At 49.5% G+C, this 22,132-nt stretch overlaps 1 protein-coding gene across 1 annotated transcript; it reads left to right on the top strand.

The window, feature by feature from the left end:
* The first annotated feature begins 8,408 nt into the window (after window positions 1-8,408).
* Window positions 8,409-12,655, top strand: LOC102369812 (kallikrein-14-like). The gene is made up of 3 exons (XM_025200202.1): window positions 8,409-8,688; window positions 11,054-11,184; window positions 12,482-12,655. Exons 1-3 carry the CDS (start codon window positions 8,559-8,561, stop codon window positions 12,632-12,634), a joined length of 414 nt encoding a protein of 137 aa, XP_025055987.1. The 5' UTR covers window positions 8,409-8,558; the 3' UTR covers window positions 12,635-12,655.
* Window positions 12,656-22,132: the final 9,477 nt, after the last annotated feature.

The following is a 22,132-nucleotide window of genomic DNA, read 5'->3' as shown; positions in this document are numbered from 1 at the left end:
GAATCCCACCAGGTTTCTGTTAGCCCCACTAAGTCATAGGTGTTTTGTGCAAGCAGGAGCGCTAGTTCATCCTGCTTGTTCCCCATGCTCCTAGCATTAGTATATAGGCACTTGAGCCTATATAGTTGAAGTTGTAGTTTAGAGATGCTCCTTTCCTTAGACTATGGAGGTTGGGAATTGGAAGACAGTCCCTAAGGTAAGCTAGCTAACTAAAGGCAAAAAAAGGCCTTGTGAAGGCTGTCTACTGCTCCACAAATAAAGTTGATTGTTAGTCCTTGTCATTCATTGGAAGCCTATAATTTCTGAACTTGGGGATCCTTAGTTGGTAGAAAGGTTATATCAGCAGAGGCAGTCTCAAGTTCCTGACTCTTAATCCAGGGCTTTTACAATACTTGGGTGTGGTGGGCAGGTGACGGCAGGTGACCCCAGCCTCTCCTGTCCATCAGGAGGGCTCCAGGTGGCTGGGTGTGCCTCGGTTTCCCCATGCAGTCGGCTCTACCTGTTTCACACAGGGGCTTTGGGAGGAGTTTTTAGGAAAGCAGGGAGGTGATGCCGGGTGAGGAAATGGGTTGGATGGGGAAGGATTGCTGCATCGGAGAGGAGCTGGTTGGTTTCCTGAGTATCGACACATGTCTGGTAATAAGGAACAATTGCTTTGTTGGTTTTCCGGCTGAACTGAAATATTCCAGCTCCACCCCTTGATTTAACCCTGATGACCCTGCTCCTCTCCAAGATCTGGGCAATAACCCAGGCATCCAGGCTTCCAGCCCTCCCACACCCTCCCCAACTCCCAAGATCTCATTCCCATCCCAAATAATTGAAAAAGCTGGGAACCTAAGGTGGGGGTGTGGAGATCTCTTCGCCAACAAGCAAAAAAACTATTGATAGTTCATGAATGATCATGAATCACTCACTCACCTAATTGCCAAGGACCAATTAGCAGGTAGCAGCCTGTGGGAGGTCAAGAAAAGTTCAGTCCTAGATGTATCGTCATAATCAGGCCAAGAACTGGGAAATCCATGTTAGTACCACAGTTGGGCAGACTGAGGTTGGGGTCTTGCATCGGGGGATGTACAGACCCATAGCCAGAGCTGGCCCGTGCTCCAGATGGGATGGAGACCGTGCCAGGTGCTGTATGAATTCCCAAGCCAGTGCTGGCTTGTGCTCGGTGGGATGGGGACCATTTCAGAGGCTGCATATGAAAAACCTGTAATCCAGGACAGTCAACACTTCTATTTCACTGAGAGGTCGGCCCTGACTGGGGGAGGCAAAGTGAAGGTCTGTGGGCCAATCTTATCCTGGAGATCATAGCAGATGCTTGCAATGGCCCCTTGCGTTGGATACCCTGCTAATCTAGGAACAGTTCCAGGATCTCTGCAAACTGAGGCATCTGATTCATCCCCCTGTTGGAGGTTTTCATTGCAACTGGATCTGGGTCTGGAAGGAAACTGGACCCTCTGGGGACTCTTTCCTTTTTTCTCCCCTGAGGAATGCTGCTGTTATTGTGTTGATGCCATTCCCTGCCCCCAGAAAACAACCTGCTGACCCAACCTTTTTGGGTGGGACCATGAAAAACACCCAAAACAATATCACTGAGTCAGTTCCCCAGCCCCAGGATTCAGCTCTGGGCCTCTCCTAGCTTCTTCTAGCAATGGAATTGCTCAATTGTGGCCCCATGTGTCAATTCTGCATTTCTCAAGAGATTAATGGCATAACTTCTGGGCACCACCCAGGAGTGCCATGCTGAAGACCTGCCTGGTTGGCCTGTTTGCCACACTGGGTTTCAGAGGGCTTGGTCACCAGCAAGAGGGTCTGATTCACAGCTGGATGTTGCCTCTTGATGCTCTTGGTTCAGGCTTGTTTGGGTCCTTCAGAGAGGAATGGGTTGAAAGGAGCCAGTTTCTTCTCCTGGGAAGAAGAATTTATGGAAGAGTAGATTCAGCCCTGGTGAGACCTCCCCTGGAGTCCTGTGTTCAGTTTTGAGCCTCAGACTTCAAGAAGGAGGTGGACACATGGGAAAGGGCCCAGTCTGGAGCAAAAAAAATATGTTTGAGGCTGGGGAAGAAGGCCTGATGGGAAAGGCTGAAAGATCTAAGGTTATTGAGTCTAGGGAAGAGAAGGCTGAGTCGGGGTGGATTTGATCACAATCTTCAAGTCCCTGGAGGGCAATGACAGGATGGAGATGGGGCAGGACTAGGAGCAATGGTGTTAAGCTTCATGTTGGGGAAACTGAGGTTGAAGATGAGGAGGAACTTCCTGACTCTGAGGGGGAGGAGGGGATCAAGCATTGCTACAGGCTGGCTAGAGCGGTGGTGAAGTCTCTATTCTTGGAGATCTTCAAAAGAACATTGGACAACACTTAGTTGAGATGGTTTAGTCAGGGCTGATCCTATCTTGAGCAGGGAAGGGAATAGATGCCATCTCGTGAGGTCCCTTCCAGTCTGACTTTCCTATAATCCTATGAAAGAGACTGGAGGTCAATGGAGAAGAGGTGAATGGAATCATGGGAGCATAGCCAGCAGGAGGAAAACAAGAGAAAGCTGAAAGCAGGGCAAAATACTGAGATTTTAGTTGAGAAGGAGAAACCCTGATTGGTGGGGAAATGAGTTTGTTGAAGGAAGTTTTATTCCATGAAGAATTTAGGAATTGTTGGGGCTGGGGGTGGGGGAGGGATTTTCCTGAGATTTTTCAGGGCTGAAAAAGGTCTTGACATGTCAGATCTGCCTCCCAGGATGGACTTGCTGAGATCTAATCATCTCCATCCAGGTGTTGCCCAGAAGGAATGAGGCCCGTGCATGAGTTGGCAGAAGAGGGCCACTTGCAAATGTTCCGGTGCTGAGCTAATGCCCAATGGCACATGCAGGCTGGGAAGGAGCTCACGTGTCATGCAGTCTAAGCTCAGTCAACTGCAATGTAATCCTTTTCATGCTCTATTTTCAAACAAGTTTGGTTTCCTGCTTCTGCTGGGTGGCTGATCTGGACTCTCCCTGCTCTGCTCTGGATTTGTGAACCCATATCATCCTTTCTGGACCTGGCCCCAAAGTTGACCTTCTGCTCCATCAGTGCCTCTCCCACCTAGGGTCTTCTGATGGGGTATTTATGGCCCAAGCTCTGCCTCCAGGCTTCCCCTCCATCAGGTTGCCCACTTGTTCTCTAGAATCACATTACTTGACCACCCTCTGATCTCCCAAGCTTTGTGGAAGGCCTTCCTGCCTTTGTTCTGCCTTTCAAAGGCAATGTATGTGCCTTCTGTGGGCTGCATGTTGTCTGTGAGATAATATGGTATTTTGTTGGACAATTTCCAGGGGGCTCTTGGCCTTCAGACCTCCATTGGCTGTGGTTGACCTTCAGCACCTGATAAGGACAAGGCTGTGGCTGCTTCCTGGTTGCAAATATTCAGGTGTCAGTGGTGTGTCAGTGGTATGAATTTACCAGGTAATATTTCCTGTTGCCCCAGGTGGGGATGTTGGGTAGAGATAAAAGGTGGTGCCTGGGGGTGGAGAAAGGAGTGCGGGGCATCCAGTTATAGGAATATCATCCTCTTGATTTTTTGTTTTGGTGAATTCATCTGCGCCATTGGGACGTTCTCTGCAGACCTCAGACACACTGTGGCATTGTCCCAGGGTCCTGCGAAGCTGAGAAGGCTGAAGTCTTGGGAAGCCACCAGAGATCTCACCTCCACACTGAGCTCACGTGGTCCTCAACGCCAGAACTGCAGGTAAGGGGGGAGACTTATACCAGTCGACATCTTCTGCCCCTCTTTTGGTCCTTTTTGGTGGTTCATGAATCCCAGGAGGGGCGAGGTCAAGATGCCATGTGTGGCCTAGTTGGGTGGTTCTGTGTGGCAGGGCTTGGGGTTGTCTTGGTGGGGCGGATCCAGTTATGCCCCCTGGTATAAATGAGGAGTGATTCTGTTCTTGACTCTGGGGAAATCAGTTCTTTCTCAGCCACCTGGGTATAAATCAGGAGGGACAACACGGGGTAAATACCAGTGAAGGTAGAATCTGGCCCAGTCTGACTATTGGGAAGCCAGATCCACCCACCCCTTTGCATGAGGGTGGGCCTTGTCCTCCTGGGTGCCTCCTCCTTGTCGAAGCCTCTACAGGTCCTGCAGGATCCCCTACCCTACCCCATCTCCCAGTCCCACCAGTGACTGAGCAACTGGTGGCCCCCAAACAGCTTTGGGGACACACATGTGGGGAACAACAGTTGGGGGCATTGGATAGACCCAGCTATGTTATCACTCATCCAACCTCCTATTGGTCAGCTGGAGGTTGGTGTGAACCAATCAGAGTGAAGGATTGTGGAGGTGCGTCTTAGTGGGTAGGGCTTAATGAGAAGGTTCTACAGCTCCTTTTCCATTAACCCCTGCTTCCTGTGCCTCCCACAGTGACCTTGAAGAGGAAGCCATCCCCCAATGTTGTCTAACACCTGTACTGATGTGTGGCTACTGGTTCTACTGGTATTGCCCCTGGCATCTGCAGGTGAGTGTGTGTGTATGTGCATGCTCATATGCAAGAGTGTGAGCATGCATCAGAGTATGACTATGAGTCTGCAGGTTTGTGTGCATTCCTCAGTGTGTTTTGCACCTATATAAGCCTGGGTTCTGTGTGTGTGTGTATGTGTGTGTCCCACATGCTTATGACACAACAAAGATGTTGGCAAAACCAAGGGTGTGGGTTTGCACACTTCTGTTTGAGCTTACATGTGTCAACGTACATGTGTTCAAATGGCAGGGATGTTCATGAGGTCATGTGTGCAAGCATGAATTGTGTGGGGACACAAACACACATGTGTATGTGTGTGTACAAGTGTGAGTTGTGTGTAAGCATACTATTGTGTGTCCACTTTCTTGCATATGTGCATGCAGGCAGTTGGCAACACACATGCAGCAGGGTGCTTCCCCTGAAGCAGAGATATGCACATGCACACACACAAACACAACTTGTGTGTAAGTGTGTTGTACATCCACATGTTTTTGTGTGTAATCTAGCATGATTTGTGTTGTATGTGTCCACACATGTCTGTGTGTACACAAATGCAGTTTGGGTACAAGCATGTCATTGTGTGTTCACACATCAGTGTGTGTTCATGTTGGTGTACACACCACTAACATGTGGGGGGGGGGGAGAGCTTACCTGTGAATGTATATGATTTGCTGCACCTGTGGGTGTGTCTGTGTGTGGCCTTGCACAGTTGTGGGTGGATACAAATATAGTATGAGCACAAATGTCTTTGTGTGTGTGTGTTGCAGATGTTCACAACAGCACCCGGGTAGTGAATGGCAGGCCCTGTCAGCCCCACACTCAGCCTTGGCAGGCTGTCCTATTCACAGGGGGCAAGCTGCACTGTGGGGGGACCCTGGTGTCCAACCAGTGGGTGGTCACAGCTGGACACTGCTACACCAGTTGGTAAGTGTGTGCATGCATGTGCGTGCACGTGTGTATGTGTGTGTGCTGAAAGAGGGTGATGGTGAATATGTATGGCTTTGTGTGTGTGTACTGGAAGCAGGTGATGGTCAATGTGCCTGGCTGTGTGTGTGTGTGTGTGTGTGTACTGGAAGAGGGTGACAGTGAATGTATGGCTGAGTGTGTGTGTGTGTGTGTGTGTGTGCATGCATGTGTGTGCACTTGTACTCACCGATAACACGCATGCATTCATCATAGCATCAGGGCATAGAACCTCCTTCAGGGCTTCTCCCTCCCCCCACAGATCTCATGGTTGAGACCACAGCACTACATGGTCTTGTAGGAACACCTGTGACCCCAGCCCTTTGGCACGTACCCTTAACTCTGCCCCTACCCTGTGCTTTAGCCCCGCCCCTTTTCCAAGGACCTTTCTGCCTCATTTTCCCCATGTTATTTGCTCTGCCTTTTCTGGTGTTTTCCCTCAACCTCTTTCTGTCCATCCCCTTAACTTTTCCCATTTCCACAACTGGTATGTTTTGAGCATCAAAATACCATTCACATCTGACCAGGAGGACAACCTGGAGGGTAGAAACCCTCCCATGGGTCAGCTGGAATACACAGGAAAAAATGCAGTAGAATAGACTTATATGGAAATGGTGGACTCTCCATCACTGGTGGGGTTCAAGAAGAGCTTGGACAGCCATGGATCAGGGATGAGGTCTAGGCCTACACTTAGGGGAGTTGTGGATTCTCCATCACTGGAGGGGTTAAAAAAGAGCTTGGACAGCTACTGGTCAGGGATGAGGTCTAGGTCTACACCTAGAAGAGCTGTGGGCTCTCCATTGCTGGTGGGGGTTCAAAAAGACCTTGGACAACCAGCGGTGGGGGATGATGTAGGTTAGCCTATGCCCAAGGGAATTGTGGACTCTCCATCACCGGAGTAGTTCAAGGAGAGGTTGGAGACCACTGGTGGGGGATGATCTAGGTATCATGATGCCTGTGATCTACTAGGGTGATCTCCTAGGTGTCTGAGCTTTGCTGGTTGCTCCCCATTGTCTTCTCCATGTGTCAGGGGGGTTTTAAGCCTTTCTCAAAGGCACTGGGTGTTGGCACTAACCCAGGCTGGGGGTGTGGTAGGCCAGTAGAGTAGGTGCTGAGCCACTGACCTCACTGCGCCCAACCACCTACCAAGCTCTGAGTGCCTCCCCTCGGGTGCCTAATGTCTGGCCCACCCCCTTGCTGGAGCACATGAGCAAGCCTGGGGGAGCCACTGCCCCCACTCAGGGGTGCTGGTCTGTATTTGGGCCTTGTGCCCCCTGGGGTACACAGGCCTTGAGGGTGTTTGACCCCCCGCAAGAACTTGGGGTGCTTCCCTCAGTCCGAATCAGAGATAGTAGCCTCCCTTAATTATCCGAGCCTAGGGAGCTTACAGGCATGCCCCAATCCCTCTCCCTGCAAGTTCACCATGCTTGTAATACTGGAGAGCGTTATTGGTTAAAGAGGGTAGGCTTGGGGAAGGGTATAGGATAAGGAAGTATCACAGAAAAGTCTTAGAGCAGACAGTGGCAGGTTAGTAGCTGGTTGATATCTAGATAGGTTTCAGGTAGTTTACTCACTTCAGCATCCTGACAGAGAGAGTTGCAGATGTTCCAGTTGCTGAGTGTGACCTTATCATGGCTGAAGCCCCCTCCCCCTGGGGAGTCTGAGCTTATATAGACTTTTTGACATCACCTTTGAGAGCCAATACAGGCCACGTGTTGGATGCAGACCAGTCAATTTAAAGAGCACCGATGGTCACTTAAGTGAGTGGCATGAGTTTGAGCCCCTGCCCCCATGCCGTGACTCAGTGCTACCACAATAGAAAGCCTCCTACCTGCCATAACTGTGGCAACCAAATTGACAGACAGGTGAAAAAACAATGGCAAGGAAAAAACATAATAGAAGAGTCTGGGAAGATACTGGGATGGCATTCTTCCACAGGGGTGGTGACTGAACGCTCCTGCTGGGACTCAACCCCAGAGGGTCCTGGCTGGAGGGCCTTGCTCCTGTGCTCAGGATCAGACTGATGCCAGATTTGGGGTCAGGAAGGTTGCCCCCCACCAGTGAGATTGGTACAGACTGGGTGTGTTTCTGGGGAGGCGGCACAGAGGTGGTTTGCCTTCCTCTGTAGCTTGGGACGTGACCTTTACTATATGACTCTATGACTATGACTCTAGAAACTCTGGAGGCCCCTTCCAGTCCTATTTCTCTATGACTCTATAATTCTAGGATTATGGATTTGCATAGGATAGATTGGATGGGGCTGATCCTGCCTCAACAAGGGGTTGAACTAGATGTGATCTCCAGAGGTCCCTTCCAGCCTGACTTCTCTATGACTCTATGACTCTGAGTCTGTGGCCTCAAAGGTCCCTCTATGACTCTGATTTCTGATTTCAATAGCATGGTTTGGACGGGAATGTCCCTGCCTCAGGCAAGGGGTTGGACCAGATGTGACTTCTGGAGGTACCTTCCAGCCTGACTTCTTTATGACTATGAGTCTATGACCTCACAGGTCCCTTCTAGCACTACTTCTCTATGATTCTGTGATTATGGATTTGCATAGGATGACTTGGAAGGGAAAGTTCCTGCCTCAGGCAGAGGGTTGGACCAGATGTGACTTCTGGAGGTCCCTTCCAGCCTGACTTCTTTATGACTCTATGAATATGAGTCTATGACCTCAAAAGTCCCTTCTAGAACTACTTCTCTATGACTCTGTGATTATGGATTTGTATAGAATGGTTTGGAAGGGAATGATCCTGTCTCAGGCAGGGGGTTGATTGGACTAATTGTGACCTCTGGAGGTCCCTTCCAACTCCACTTCTCTATGACTGTATAATGATCACTATGACCTCTAGAAGTCCCTTCTAGCCCAACTTCTTTATGATTCCTGCATCTAGTCCTGAAGCCAGTACTTGCCTATAGCACACTCCCCCCAGCCCCACCACTGCCCTTGCTCCCTGAGTGTCTAACTATGTCTTCTGCTACAGCCTCATCAGCATACGCCTTGGAGAGCACAACCTCAAAGGTGTGGACTGGACAGAGCAGCTGAGATTGCCCTGCAAATTAATCCGTCATCCCGACTACAAGCCCCGATCCAAAGACAACGATATCATGCTGGTCAAGCTGTGCAGGCCAGTTCAAATCAACAAAAATGTCCAGCCCCTTGCACTTGCTGCCAGCTGCCCTGTTCCAGGCATGGTCTGTCAGGTGTCGGGATGGGGTACTACCACCAGCCCAGGAGGTACAGTAATGGGCGTCTGCTTTTGGGGTTAGGATGGGGACTTAGCAGCAAGAAGGGTTGGAACAACCTGAGAGAGAAACCTACTGTATTATCTCATATGCAACATACCCTGGTGTATAATTCACAACTTGTCTTGGAAAGGCAGAGTTTTATTATATATAATATGATTCTATTATATAAGGCTACATACTAAGACTAGACTAGACTAAGACTGGACTGATCCTATACTACACTTTACATTGCATTAATAATTATTTATAAGTATTGTATATGAATACATATTAACATCATTCATATATAATAATTTATTATAAATCCTACAATAAATATATATTATTAATACATTAATTACATATATTTATTATTGCATTATTTACATTTATTAATGTAAATGTAATGTAAATAATGTGAATATAATGTAAGGTAAATAACAAATACATGTATTAATACACAAATACATTTATTAATATATTATAATATGTTAATTATTGTATATCATAATATATATAATTATAATATATATGTCCCCTGCCTCAGGTCATATATGTCCCCTGCCTAGGATCAGCCCCATCCAAACCATCCTATACAAATCCATAATCCTACAGTCATAGAGAAGTAGGGCTGGAAGGGACCTCCACAGTTCATATATATATACAATTACATACACAATTGTATACAATATATTACAATTAATATAAATATAAATATTAAGGCACAGTATAAATTACATAACAATTAATATAAATATCAATGTATGGTATAGATTACTATATTACAATTAATATAAAATAAAAAGGTGTTAAAATACCAATAAAAAAATCTCCCCCCCCCCCCCCAACCAACCCCATTGTTCCTGAGAAACCAGAGTAAATTTTGGTTCTAAAACCTCCCAAATCCCCAAATCAAAGCAAAACAACCCTTTCCCAGTTGCCGACAACCTCCCCAGACAACAGCAGGATGCCCCCCAAAACAACACCAAAAACCCCCAAGATAAAACCCAAGCATCCAGTGGGGTTTTTTTGGAGGGGCAGGGAGGAGGAGGGGTTAAAATATTAAGAAACGGATCATATATGGAGGTTTTTCTTTTTTTGAGGAAAATGTTGCAATTTCCGCAGGAAAGCACCTGGTGTTTCTCCTCTTCCCCAGATCTTTTATTTATAAAGGGTTTATGCAAGTCATCAACGTGCTAAGAAACGTGATACATGCACTGCTGATAAGTATAGTGTGTAAGTAACAGGTGGTTCATTCTTGCTTATAAGTCATGTTGGCAAGTGATCTCTTGACTTACTTGACAACTGATTAAAAAAAATGAAATAACAACCAGGAGAAGGGTATAGTTTTTTATTCAATAAAAAAAAAAAAGATTTTGTTCAACTCGTGTTGATTTAAAAAAAAAATTAGAATCATAGAAAATTCAGGTTGGAAGGGACCTTACGAAGTTGCATCTGGTACAACCTCTGCCCAAAGCAGGACCAGCTCCAACTACATCATCCCAGACAAGGGTTTGTCTAGCTGGGTCTTTAAAACCTCCAAAGATGGAAATCGCACCACCTCTCTGGAGAGCCTGTTCCAGTGCTTCATCAGCCTCTTAGTGAGAGAGTTTTTCCTTAATATCCAACCTCAACTTTCCTTGCTGCAGCTGCAGCCCATTGCTCCTTGTTCTGTCGTCTGACCCCACTGAGAACAGTCCAGCTCCATCCTGTTTGCAACCACCCTTCAGGTAGTTGAAAGCTGTTATTCAATCCCCGCATAGTCGTCTCTTCTCCAGATTAAATAATGCCAACTCTTTGATTGCCAAAAAATACCTCCTCTATTCTGTAATATTTTGATTTTCAGTGTCTTCTTTTTTAAGTGAGAGGCAAAATTTTTTGTGGGGGGGGGTGAGTATCTTTTATTGGATTGCTGCAGGGTTGGTATAAAGTCCGACAAGCTGTCAAATGTAACTCATTCTTCTGCAGGGTTATTTTTCTGGCTATAAATTCAAATTTCAGGCCTGTGCTACACATTGCCTATATTAGGTACCTCATTGGTTAAGCATGCAATAAATGTAGTGTGGCCACATGTGCAAAATGAGACCAGCCAGAGATGCACAATAATTATCACATCATAAAAATGACTGTCCAGCTACAAAAATGTCCATCCAGCTATGAAGTGCTTGAAAATGTGTAGCAAATCTATAGCTGGGATGATCTAGTTGGGGGTTGTCCTGGTTTGAGCAGGGGATTGGCCTAGATGTGACTTCCTGAGGCCCAACCCTCATTTTCTATGATTCTATGATTTTTTTTTAGCTTTAATTTGAATGTGTCTCAGGACTTTTTGAGAAACCTGGATGACTTTGTAAGCAAAGTATTCTGTTTCTTTCCAGTAAGCTACCCAAACATCCTCCAGTGTGCCAATCTCACCATCATTCGCCCAGAGGTGTGCCACGTCATCTACCCCAACCTTTTCAACCAAAACACAGTGTGTGCCAGCGGGGGTAAGGTGGATGCATGCCAGGTGAGTGGGTTGGCATGGGATGCGGATGTCCTGGAGGGTCGTGGAAGCAACTGGGATGGGGAAGAGGAGAATTAGGGGAGAGTCTGGATGAATTTTGGGGGGCTGGGAGGGATTTCTCTTTTCCACCCCTCTCAGCTCCTTACACAGTCTTCCCCCAGCAGGGATTCCTAGCATGCAGCCCCTCCCATTGGTCAATTGGATGCAGTCCTCTGATGTGCGCCCTTCACTGTTCTCCCCATATATGCCCCACTTGCGTGTGCCGTTACTTGTGCCCCATGGGTGTGTCCACCTTTAACTCTGCCTCTTCCTAAACTCATAGTTTCCAGCACCAGAAGAGACCATCCAGTCCTGCAGTCCCTTCTTTCCCCTGAGAGAAACTAGTCAGGGAAACTAAGGCACACAATATTATCGTATATCTCAGCCAGAAAGAGGATAGCAAAACCAATGCATAGACCTTGGATTTGTCCCAGTCTCAGGACTCTTGGAGCTGGGGGTTGAAGAAAAGCATCAAGGACCACAGGTCTTGCAAAGGCATGGCAGCACTGGGAGTGAACTTTGACTTCTCAGGAGCTGGGGGAGGAGAGCAGGGAATGAGTGGAGGGATTGTTATGGGCTGGGTTGGTTTATCAGCTCCTTATGATGCAATGTCTAAGTAGCTTGAAAGAAGGCACATCTTGGCATGGGACGTTAAGAGCATCCTCTTTGTCCTTGCAAGGACAAGGTAGGGGCTATCTCAGCTTGACTCTGGGGTGAGAAGAACCAGGCAGGCCAGGGGTGGAGGTGAGCAGAGCATTGTGGGAAGGTGGTGAGGACATTGCCTCAGGCTCTGTGCTGATTCGGCCAGGTCTTGTGTCCATCCCAACCGACTGGGCCACCAAGTTATGGCTGGTTTGTCTATGAGATATAGGAAAAGGCCTTCCTGGAGGCTCCCGGGAACCTCTCTGCTAGCTGTGAGAGGATGTCCCTCACCACCCCCGCCCACGTCAGCCTCTGGGGAAACCTAGTGAGGAACTAAAGAGAGCAAGACCCAATGGAAAGGGCTAAGCTAGGGAAGCCATTTTGTAGCCCTTTCCACGCATGACAGCTCCTAGCACCACTGAGAGAATCTTCTGTGTGTTCTGGAAACCAGGTGGTGTTTCTCCTTCTCTTCTTCCTTCAAGATGCCCCTTTTCCAACCTGGCTCTTTCTCTCCAGCCAGAAAAATCTCTCATCATTCATGTGGCCATATGGGGGTTTCTCTTGGCACTTGGGCCTGTATCACTGATGCCCTCTCTTCTCTCTCTTTCTACCCCCATAGGGTGATTCTGGAGGACCTCTGGTCTGCAATGGGAAGCTCCAAGGCATTGTTTCCTGGGGACCTCAGGTCTGCGGGGACCCCAACTATCCCGGTGTCTATACCAGTGTCTGCAGGTTCAAGAAGTGGATTGAGGACACCATAAGGAACAACTGATGCCCTACCCAACATCCCCCACACCAGGAAAAAGTGTCTTGTCCCTCCATGTGATGGTTATAGATTGTGGTGGACCTTGTAGGTGGTACAGGAGATGGACCAGCCTGTACAGCCCCATAGATTGGGGATCCATCAATGCCAATCAATAAAGGCCCCCACCCTTGTGGAGTAGGTGGAATGATGTCACTTCCTCCCTTTTTTCTAGGTACAGCTCCATACACTCGTGTCTTCATCTATTGGACCCCGCCATGACCTCTGTCTCTGACCCCTGCCTCCTAAACCCTAAGGCAGCCTGACTGAGGAAACTGAGGCTGTTGTGCAGATTGGACAAACCCTTGTCTGGGCTGAAGCAGGGGGGTGGGGGGGTTGGATCAGGTGTGACTTCCCCATCTAGCCTGACACCTCTATGATCTCAAAAGTATGGAAGACCCAAGGTCTAATTCCACCCTCTGCCTTGTAGGACTCCAACCCATCTCTGAACCTGAGTTGAAGACCCCTTCTCCCCTCCCTGGGAGGGACAGTGGAGAGAACATCTCTTCAGGGACCATTGGTCAGTCCTGGTGGTTGGCATGCATCCCCAAAGAGATTGGAGATGTCAGTCCCGGGAAGGAGCAGATTCAGATTCCAAACGGGAGCCGTGAGATGCTGCAACTAGGATGATTCATAAGGGCTGGGCTTTCTGGAAGAAGCTGGGCATCCATTGTATTCCTTCATAGTTTCATAGTTGGTTGGGTAAGAAGGACCTGAGGAGATCATCTCGTCCGACCCCCTGCCATGGGAGGAAAGAGTACTGGGGTCAAACAACCCTGGCCAGATGTTCGTCTCGCCTTTTTCTAAAGACCCCTAGGGTAGGAGCCAGCACCACTTCTTTTGGAAGTTGGTTCCAGGTCCTAGCCGCCCTGACTGTGAAGTAGCACCTCCTAGTGAAACTACCCTCCGCTAGCTTGTGTCCATTGTTTCTTGTAACTCCCAGGAGTGCTCGGGGGAACAGGGACTCTCCCAATGCCTGCTGGTCCCCCTTGACTAGTTTGTAACAGGCCACTGGATCCCCCCTCAGCCTACTCTTGTGGAGGCTGAACAGGTTCAGGCCCTGTAGCCTCTCCTCAAAGGGTCTGCCCTGCTGCCCCCGATTATGCAGGTAGCCCTCCTTTGGACCCTCTCCATGTTGTCCACATCCCTCCTGAAGTGCGGGGCCCAGAACTCAGCACACCAACTGTGGCCTGACCAGTGTCGCATAGAGGGGGAGGATCACCTCCTTGGTCCTGCTTGAGATGCATCTGTGGTTGCACGACAAGGTATAGTTGGACTTCCCGACTGTGTCCCCACCCAGTCGGCCCATGTTCATTTTGGCATCAATAATGACTCCAAGGTCCTTTTCTGTCTCTGCGCTGATGAGAAGGGAGTTCCCCAGCCTGTAGGTGTGCTGCTGGTTCCTCCTCCCCAGGTGTACCACCGTGCACTTGTCAGTGTTGACCCCCCATCCTGTTCTCATCTGCCCACCCCTGTAACCTGTCTAGATCTGCCTGCGGCATGTTCCTTCCTACTAGCGTACCCACTTCACCCCACATCTTAGTGTCGTGCAAACTTGAACAGGTGTGCTTTCTACCCCCTCGCCCAAGTCACTGATGAAGATGTTGAATAGGAGAAGATGTTCAAATAGGAGGTGCCCCTGAAATTTTAAGGAGCTAGGTCTACTTTCAGATAAAATACCACATCAAATAAAGATGCACTTAGGGGCCAGAGTTTATTCTGCCTATTGGGCATTTATCTTACCCAGGAGGTGCACAGTCCCACCAGGGGAAATGCCTTGTTGGACCTGGTCCTGGCCACAGGCAATGACCTGGTGAGGGGTCTGCAGGTGCTCGACCACCTGGGTGATAGTGACCACCACCTACTGGAATTCACCATCCAGCACAGGGTGTCAAAGGCCTGCATCAAGGCAGCAGCCCTGGACTTCAGGAGGGTGGATTTCAATGAGGTAAGGAGACTAGTCTTACCTGAATCCTGGGTAAGCTTTTTGAGAGAATTATCCTGGCTCATGTCCGTGAGGGGCCGGCAGGGGAGATTATGCTTAGGGGCAACCAACATGGGTACATTAGAGGCAGGTCCTGTCGGACCAACCTGGTGGCCTTCTATGACCAGGTCACAAAATCCTTAGATGCAGGGGTAGCAGTGGATGTAGTCTTTCTGGACTTCAGGAAGGCCTTCAGCACTGTCTCCCACCCCATTCTCATTAAAAAACTAGGGGACTGTGGTGCTGACACCTACACAGTCAATTGGGTTGCTAACTGGCTGGAGGGCCGCACCCAGAGAGTGGTGATGGATGGGTCCTATTCGACCTGGAGGGATGTGGGCAGTGGGGTCCCCCAGGGCTCAGTCCTCGAGCCTGCACTGTTCAACATCTTCATCAGTGACTTGGACGAAGGGGTAACAAGCACCCTATTCAAATTCGCAGATGACACTAAGATGTGGGGAGAAGTGGGCACGCTAGAAGGGAGGAATAGGCTGCAATTGGACCTGGACAGGTTACAGGGGTGGGCGGATGAGAACAGGATGGGTTCAACACTGACAAGTGCACGGTGCTGCACCTGGGGAGGAAGAACCAGCAGCACACCTACAGGCTGGGGAACTCCCTTCTCGCCAGTGCAGAGGCAGAAAAGGACCTTGGAGTCATTATTGATGGCAAAATGAACATGGGCCGACAGTGTGGGGACACGGTCAGGAAGGCCAACCACACCTTGTCATGCATCTCGAGCAGATCCAAAGAGGTGATCCTCCCTCTCTACGTGACACTGGTCAGGCCGCAGTTGGAGTAGTGCATCTATTTCTGGGTGCCGCACTTTAGGAGCGATGTGGACAGCATGGAGAGGGTCCAGAGGAGGGCCACTCGCATGATCAGGGGGCAGCAAAGCAGGCCCTACAAGGAGAGGCTACGGGACCTGAACCTGTTCAGCCTCCACAAGAGAAGGCTGAGAGGGGATCTAGTGGCTGTCTACAAACTGGCCAACAGGGACCAGCAGGCAATGGGAGAGTCCCTGCTCCCCCGAGCAATACCGGGAGTAACAAGGAATAATGGCCATAAGTTGACTGAGAGTAGATTCAGTCTAGACATCAAGAAGCACTACTTCACAGTCAGGGCGGCTAGGATCTGGAACCAACTTCCAAGGGAAGTGGTGCTGGCTCTTACCCTGGGGGTCCTCAAAAAGAGGTTAGACAATCACTGACCTGGGGTCATTTGTCCCCAGAATTCTTTCCTGCCCATGGCAGGGGGTCGGTCTTGATGATCTGCTCAGGTCCCTTCCATCCCTACCAACTATGAAACTATGAAATTATGTCAATGTAGATGTCTAACTATGAACCTATATCCCTCCTGGTTTCTGGTCATCCATGAATGCCCCTAATTTTGTGATGTTCCTAGTGTCATGGGTCACGAAATCCAGTGAGGAAGAGGAGGAGCCTAGGGCAGAGCCATTCCCAGGGCAGAGCCATGCCCACCGTCTTGCACCAGCTGCTTAGCAGTGTGGGAGAGAGTTGCACTTGGGTACATCAGCACATTAATAGGTCTAGTTGGTGGAGTAGAGTTGGGCCCAGTGAGATGGACACAGCCAACTATTTCTGGAATAGGGCAAAGCTCAAGAGTTGTGTTCTGGACGCAACTATGCAGTGGTGATGCATAGCGGGTACACGGGGGTGCATGTGTACCCCCTGACAGCCAGCGTTCCTGGGCAGGGGAGGCAGGCAAGAGTGCTGGTGCCCCCCCTGAGAGCACTGGCCAGGAAGTGGGGCCACCCGGAAGTGCCAGTGGCGTGTCCAGAAGTGCCAGCGGCATGCTGCTGTCACTTTTGGGTCAGTGTGATCTGCCATGGGGGGAGCCCCCCTGGTCACTAACTGGCTGCTGGGGGGCCCCCAGCAAGTGCTTCCCTGACTCAGGAGGCACCAGTCATCCATGCAACCATTTGCACACGTGCACACACACACACATGGAACCCAGGTGTCCAGGACATGCACATAGCCACACAGACACACACACATAGGCTCACACATACCCAGCAGGCATCCAGACCATGCATACACGTGCTTATAGGTGCATGTGCAAGTGCATGTACATGTACACACACACACACACAGAACCCAATTGTTTGGGACACACACATGGAATCCAGGCATCTTGGACAAATATACCCAAGTGGAACCCAGGCATCTGACAAACATGCATGCACTTGCACACAGAACCCAGGCATCCAGGACATGCACATGCGTGCGCACACACACACACACACACACACACACACACACAACTCAGGTGTCTGATGTACAGATGTGTGCATGCACATAGACGCATGTGGAACTCAAGTGTCCAGGACACACACACACACACACACACACACACACACACACACACACACACATATATGGAATCCAGGCATCCAGGACATTCACAGACAAATTGACCTCAGGCATCTGGGGTATGCACACTCACTCATTCTCTCCCTTACTCCCACATACCCTTGCACAGACCCGAGCATCCAGGACACACTCACAAAGAACCCAAGTGTTCAGGTTAGACACCCCACTTTTCTCCCCCAACCCCTCCCCACACACTCAGAACCCAGGCATCCAGGGGACACTCACAGAGAACCCAGGTGCCCAAGGGACAATTTCTCTCTCTCTCTCTCCCCTCTCTTTGTGTTCACCTTTGCTTGTTGTATTTAACATACACATTGCGTTTACTTTCTCCTAAACATTTAAATATCATATTATTTCCTTTGCTATTATTTTATCTCCCTATTTTTCTGCCCCTGCGTGCCCCTCCCCCACCTCCAATATTAAAATTTCAGGCTGTTGTGCAGAGACAAGCTGTTGTCATTCATTCCAAAGATGCCTTTTCTTTAACACTACGCCTTTCTTCTTTTAAAAAAATGTAGCCTGAGTTAAAAGCTCAACTGTTCCCTACGTTGAGTTGCAATATATCTTCATTGACTTACCCCACCACCCTTAAATCAAGAGTCATAAAATGGGGGTGTATCTCAAATTCCAGGTGTCTCCTCTTGGAAGGAACCCAGTGGCTTTAAATAATGCATCTTAATCCAACTCTCAATATGCCTGAAGAAGGGTGTGTGTGCCTGAAAGTTTGCAAAGAACAATTTTCCCAACTATTTAGTTGGTCTAATAAAAGATATCATGTTTGCTCAAAAAGCCTTGTCTGTCTTAATCCAATAGCGCTTACAGCAGAGAGAGATTGAAACTCCATTTCCAACTACTGATGCAGTCAGTTGCCAAGAGCTGGAGGAGAACAAGGACTTGAAGAAGCTTAGGCCAGCTGGCCCAGAGCCCAGGCAATTATAGGGAATTAGCAGGCAATTACATAAAGGCAATCGTAGAACTGGTAGGACTTGCTTCAGATTGGGACCCATTGTGCTAGGAGCTGCACAGATCCCTCTGGCCAGGATCTTCCTGGGATGGGGGCTGCACCAGGTACTGCGTGGACCCACATTCGAGGACATCCCCTTCCTAGATCAAGTTCCTACCCCGAAAGACCAAATTGCTAAAGGATGTGTCATCTCAATGGAAGCTGAGATGTATCTATTTTCCTCAAGGATCCCAGTGGGCATTATGGGAAGAGATTTCGTATGCCAGCACCCCCGCCCTTTCACTGAAGGACACATCATCACAATGGAAGCTGAGATAATCTTCCTTCCTCAAGCTCCCAAGGAGTATTATGGGAAGAACCTTCATCCTCCAGCACCCCCACCCTTTCACAGCAGCAATCTGCAGCATGGTGGCCCACTGTGTTGGCAGGTCACAGGCTCATAGGACCTGCTGTAGCTCATGGGTTTCCATCACTTGAGCTACATTCCCAGAAAGACCAGAGCATCCAGTATGGATCCAAGGTGGATGAACCATTCTTTGCTGGCATCTTGAATGCTTGTGAAATCCATGGCTTGTGGTATCTGTGGCCGTTGAAGTCCTCTAGATCCAGCAACATTTTGACCAACCCTTGGCTGTGCAGTTGAGTGTCTCCTGCTCAAGATGCATTCAAGTTCTCTCCCTGGATAACACAGAGAATGAGGTGGGTTCTCCAATCCTCAGATTCCTTCCCCAGAGAAGGAACTTCTCTTCATCACAGCTCTGCTCCCTGAGTCTGGGCTGTGTGATGGACCCTGAAATTTTGGTGAGTCCCAGATTCAAGCGTGAGTACTCTATGGGCTACAGTGGCCACGTCTACACAAGATGCTTACTGCGCAGTATCTTGTTAGTACTGCACAGTAGCATCGCTGGGCACTAACCATGACATGACACTACTGTGCAATAGTAATGAGCTACCAAGCAGTAAGTATCACTAGGCAACTGTGCCGGGATGCTACTGTGCAGTAATGCCAATTGCTGCGCAGTCATTTAGTACTTGGTTATGCAAGTACTAAATGACTGCGTGGTAACAAATGTGCAGTCAGCGTCTCATGTAGACACGGCCAGTGGTAAAGAAAACCCAGTGCCATTTTGGGCTGTCTCAATGGTGGGTATTTGGTGTGGGAGAGTTGTAACAGTCCTGCTCCACTTGGCACTGGTTAGGTCCCACCTAGAATACCATAATTTCTCACACCCCACATATCCCAGAATATAATACATGCTTTGTTTTTGAAAAGGGGAATGAGGGAAGATGATTTTTCTAGTGCTATGGCTGCATAGAACAGGAACAGAGCTTCATCTTCAGCTCACTGCCCCTCCCTTTCTTGCTTAACTAAAGCTGGAACCTTAGATGCTGCTGAAGTCTGGTCTTCCTGGATCAGGGGTGGGCAAAATGGTAGATCCAGCAAGCAGCTGGACTCCATTTTCCAGCAGTCCCTGTCCATGTCGCTGTGGCTGGTTTTCATGGAGACCCCAGGAGCAGTGGGGCTGTGACAGCATGGGGCCAGTTTCCTTGAAGACCAGTTCCAGCAGCACTGGCAAGGTGTGTGGCTGGGTGGGGAGATGTTCTGGGGCTGAGGCTGGGATCTTACAGCAGTGACAGTGTGGTCTGGAGTCGGGGCAGAGCTATTATCCACTGCCTGCACACCCCTTCCAGGGATCACAGCTTTGCCCCAGCTCCTGACCATGCTGTCACCTCAGCAAGATCCCAGCCCTGGAGCAGCTCCCTGTCCTGATGGGAGCTCCCTGCCAGCACTGCTGGGGCTGGTTTCCATGGAAACCCTGGCCCCCCACTGGCATAGTCCCACTGCTCCTGGCATCTCCATGGAAGCCAGCTGCAGCAATGCAGGCAGGGGTTGCTGGGAAATGGAGTCCACCACAGGGCCAGGGCCAGGGCCAGACTTTGCCCACCCCTGTCCTGGATGGATCTTTGATTTTGAAAAGATTTGCCAAGGCTGGCTGTGAAAGTGGAGGAGAAAGACCAGGAACAGCTAGTAGACAGCAAAATTGCCCTAAAAAGGTTAGTTTTATTAATGGAACATCAACACCAATAAAAAGGAGAGGTGGTTATTAACCCCTCTGGAGTGGAGAACAATGAGCCAGCAAGTCAAGGCTCCCTCAAGCTGCCTAAATACAACTGCAACACCTGCTGCACTGTGGAGCAGGAATCAGAGCAGGGTACTTCTATCCTAGGCAGAACATCAGCTTCCCTATTTAATACATTCAGCCCAATTTGGGGGGGGAAGATGCACGTTGTATGCCAGAAAATACGGTATTGTGCATGCAGTTCTGGGCTCCACGTTTTAAGCAGGCTGGGGAGAAGATGGAGATGGTCCAAGGGCAGGTGATAATAAATGATCAAGGGGTGGAATGTGAAACTGGGGGAAAATGGTGAGTCTAGGTTAGGATGGAGTGGGTTGGCAGGTAGGGTCTACATGAAGACTGGCCTGAGACCCCCACGGGCAGGGTATGCTGAGTGGAAGGGATGGGAAGGGGTCGCAGACAGGTGGGGAGTGGCATCTGGGAGCGGGATGGGTGGGTGGGGTCAGGACCAGGATCATGGGGCAGAGACAGTGTGGTGCTGGGGCCCAGGGCAGAGCCATGATCCACTCCCCACATGGACCTATGCTGTCACTACCCCACAATCCCAAACTGCCCATTCTTCTCCTGGACACCACTCCCTGCCCACCTGCAACCCCATCCTACCTACCTGGCTGAACGTGCCTTGCCTGGGTTGGTCTCTGTGAAGACCCTGCCTGCTTTGTACAGCACTCCCAGTGGTTGGTGCAGGGTGGATGAGCTGGGTTGTCTGGACAGCAGGGCTGGATCTAGTGGTGGTGGTGGAGACACTGGCATTGGCCAGCCACCATGCCACCCCTGCCCAGCCATACATCTGGGTCTGGGCTGCCCCCTGGGCTGGGAAGGACCAAGGGACCCACCATGGACCATATAAAATCCCTTGGCAGGCTGGATCTGGCCTACAGGCTATGTTTTTCCCATCCATGGTTCCTTCTGGAAGTTGCAAAACTGACTTGAAGAGATGCCATGAAATGTACAGCACCTGCTTCCATGGGACACATCATGACTAAACATGACTGAGAGGCCAGATTGTAAATTGATAACCAGGGGACAAGGCAGATTTTCATAGATTTCATAGACATTTGGGCTGGAAGGGACCCCAGAGGATCATCGAGCCCAGCCCCCTGCCCGAAGGCAGGAAGTCATGACGGAGTTTGTGACTGTTCGATCTTGCCATCCCTTGGAGCGCTCTGGTGAGCAGATGTTTCCCCAGATCCTGATGGGCACCCTGATAAACTTTTGGTGGCCACCAGATCACCCCTGAGCCTGCACTTTTCCTGGTTAAAGAGCCCCATGGCTCTCAGCCTGTCATTGTAAGGTCTGCTTTCCTGCCCTCTGATCATGTGTGTGGCTCTTCTCTGCACCCTCTCAATCTTCTCCACATTCTTTTTGAATTCTGAAGCCCAAAACTGGATGCAGTACTCCAGCTGTGGCCTCACCAAAGCCAAGTACAAGGGGAGAATGACGTCCTGGGATTTGCTTGAGAAGCATCTATGGATGCAAGCCAGAGTTTTGCTCACTTTACTAGCCGCAGCATCACATTGAAGGCTCATGTCCTTCTCATGGTCAATCTCTTGGACTCTTCAATGTCTTTATTTGTTACTTGGCTGAGGGAATGAAGTGTACTCTGTCCAAGTTTGCAGATGACACAAAACTGTGGGGAGAAGTGGACACACCGGAGGGCAGGGAACAACTACAAGCAGACCTGGACAGGTTGGACAAGTGGGCAATAAACAACAGAATGCAATTCAACAAGGAGAAATGCAAAGTGCTGCACCTAGGGAGGAGAAATGTCCAGCACACCTACAGCCTAGGGAATGACCTGCTGGGTGGCACGGAAGTGGAAAGGGATCTGGGAGTCCTAGTGGACTCCAAGATGACCATGAGTCGGCAGTGTGACGAAGCCATCAGAAAAGCTAATGGCACTTTATTGTGCATCAGCAGATGCATGAGAAACAGATCCAAGGAGGTGATACTTCCCCTCTATCGGGCGCTGGTCAGACCGCAGTTGGA

Source organism: Alligator sinensis, unplaced genomic scaffold, assembly GCF_000455745.1.
Source record: "Alligator sinensis unplaced genomic scaffold, ASM45574v1 scaffold527_1, whole genome shotgun sequence".
NCBI lineage: Eukaryota > Metazoa > Chordata > Crocodylia > Alligatoridae > Alligator > Alligator sinensis.
This window is presented reverse-complemented; position numbering and strand designations above follow the sequence as displayed.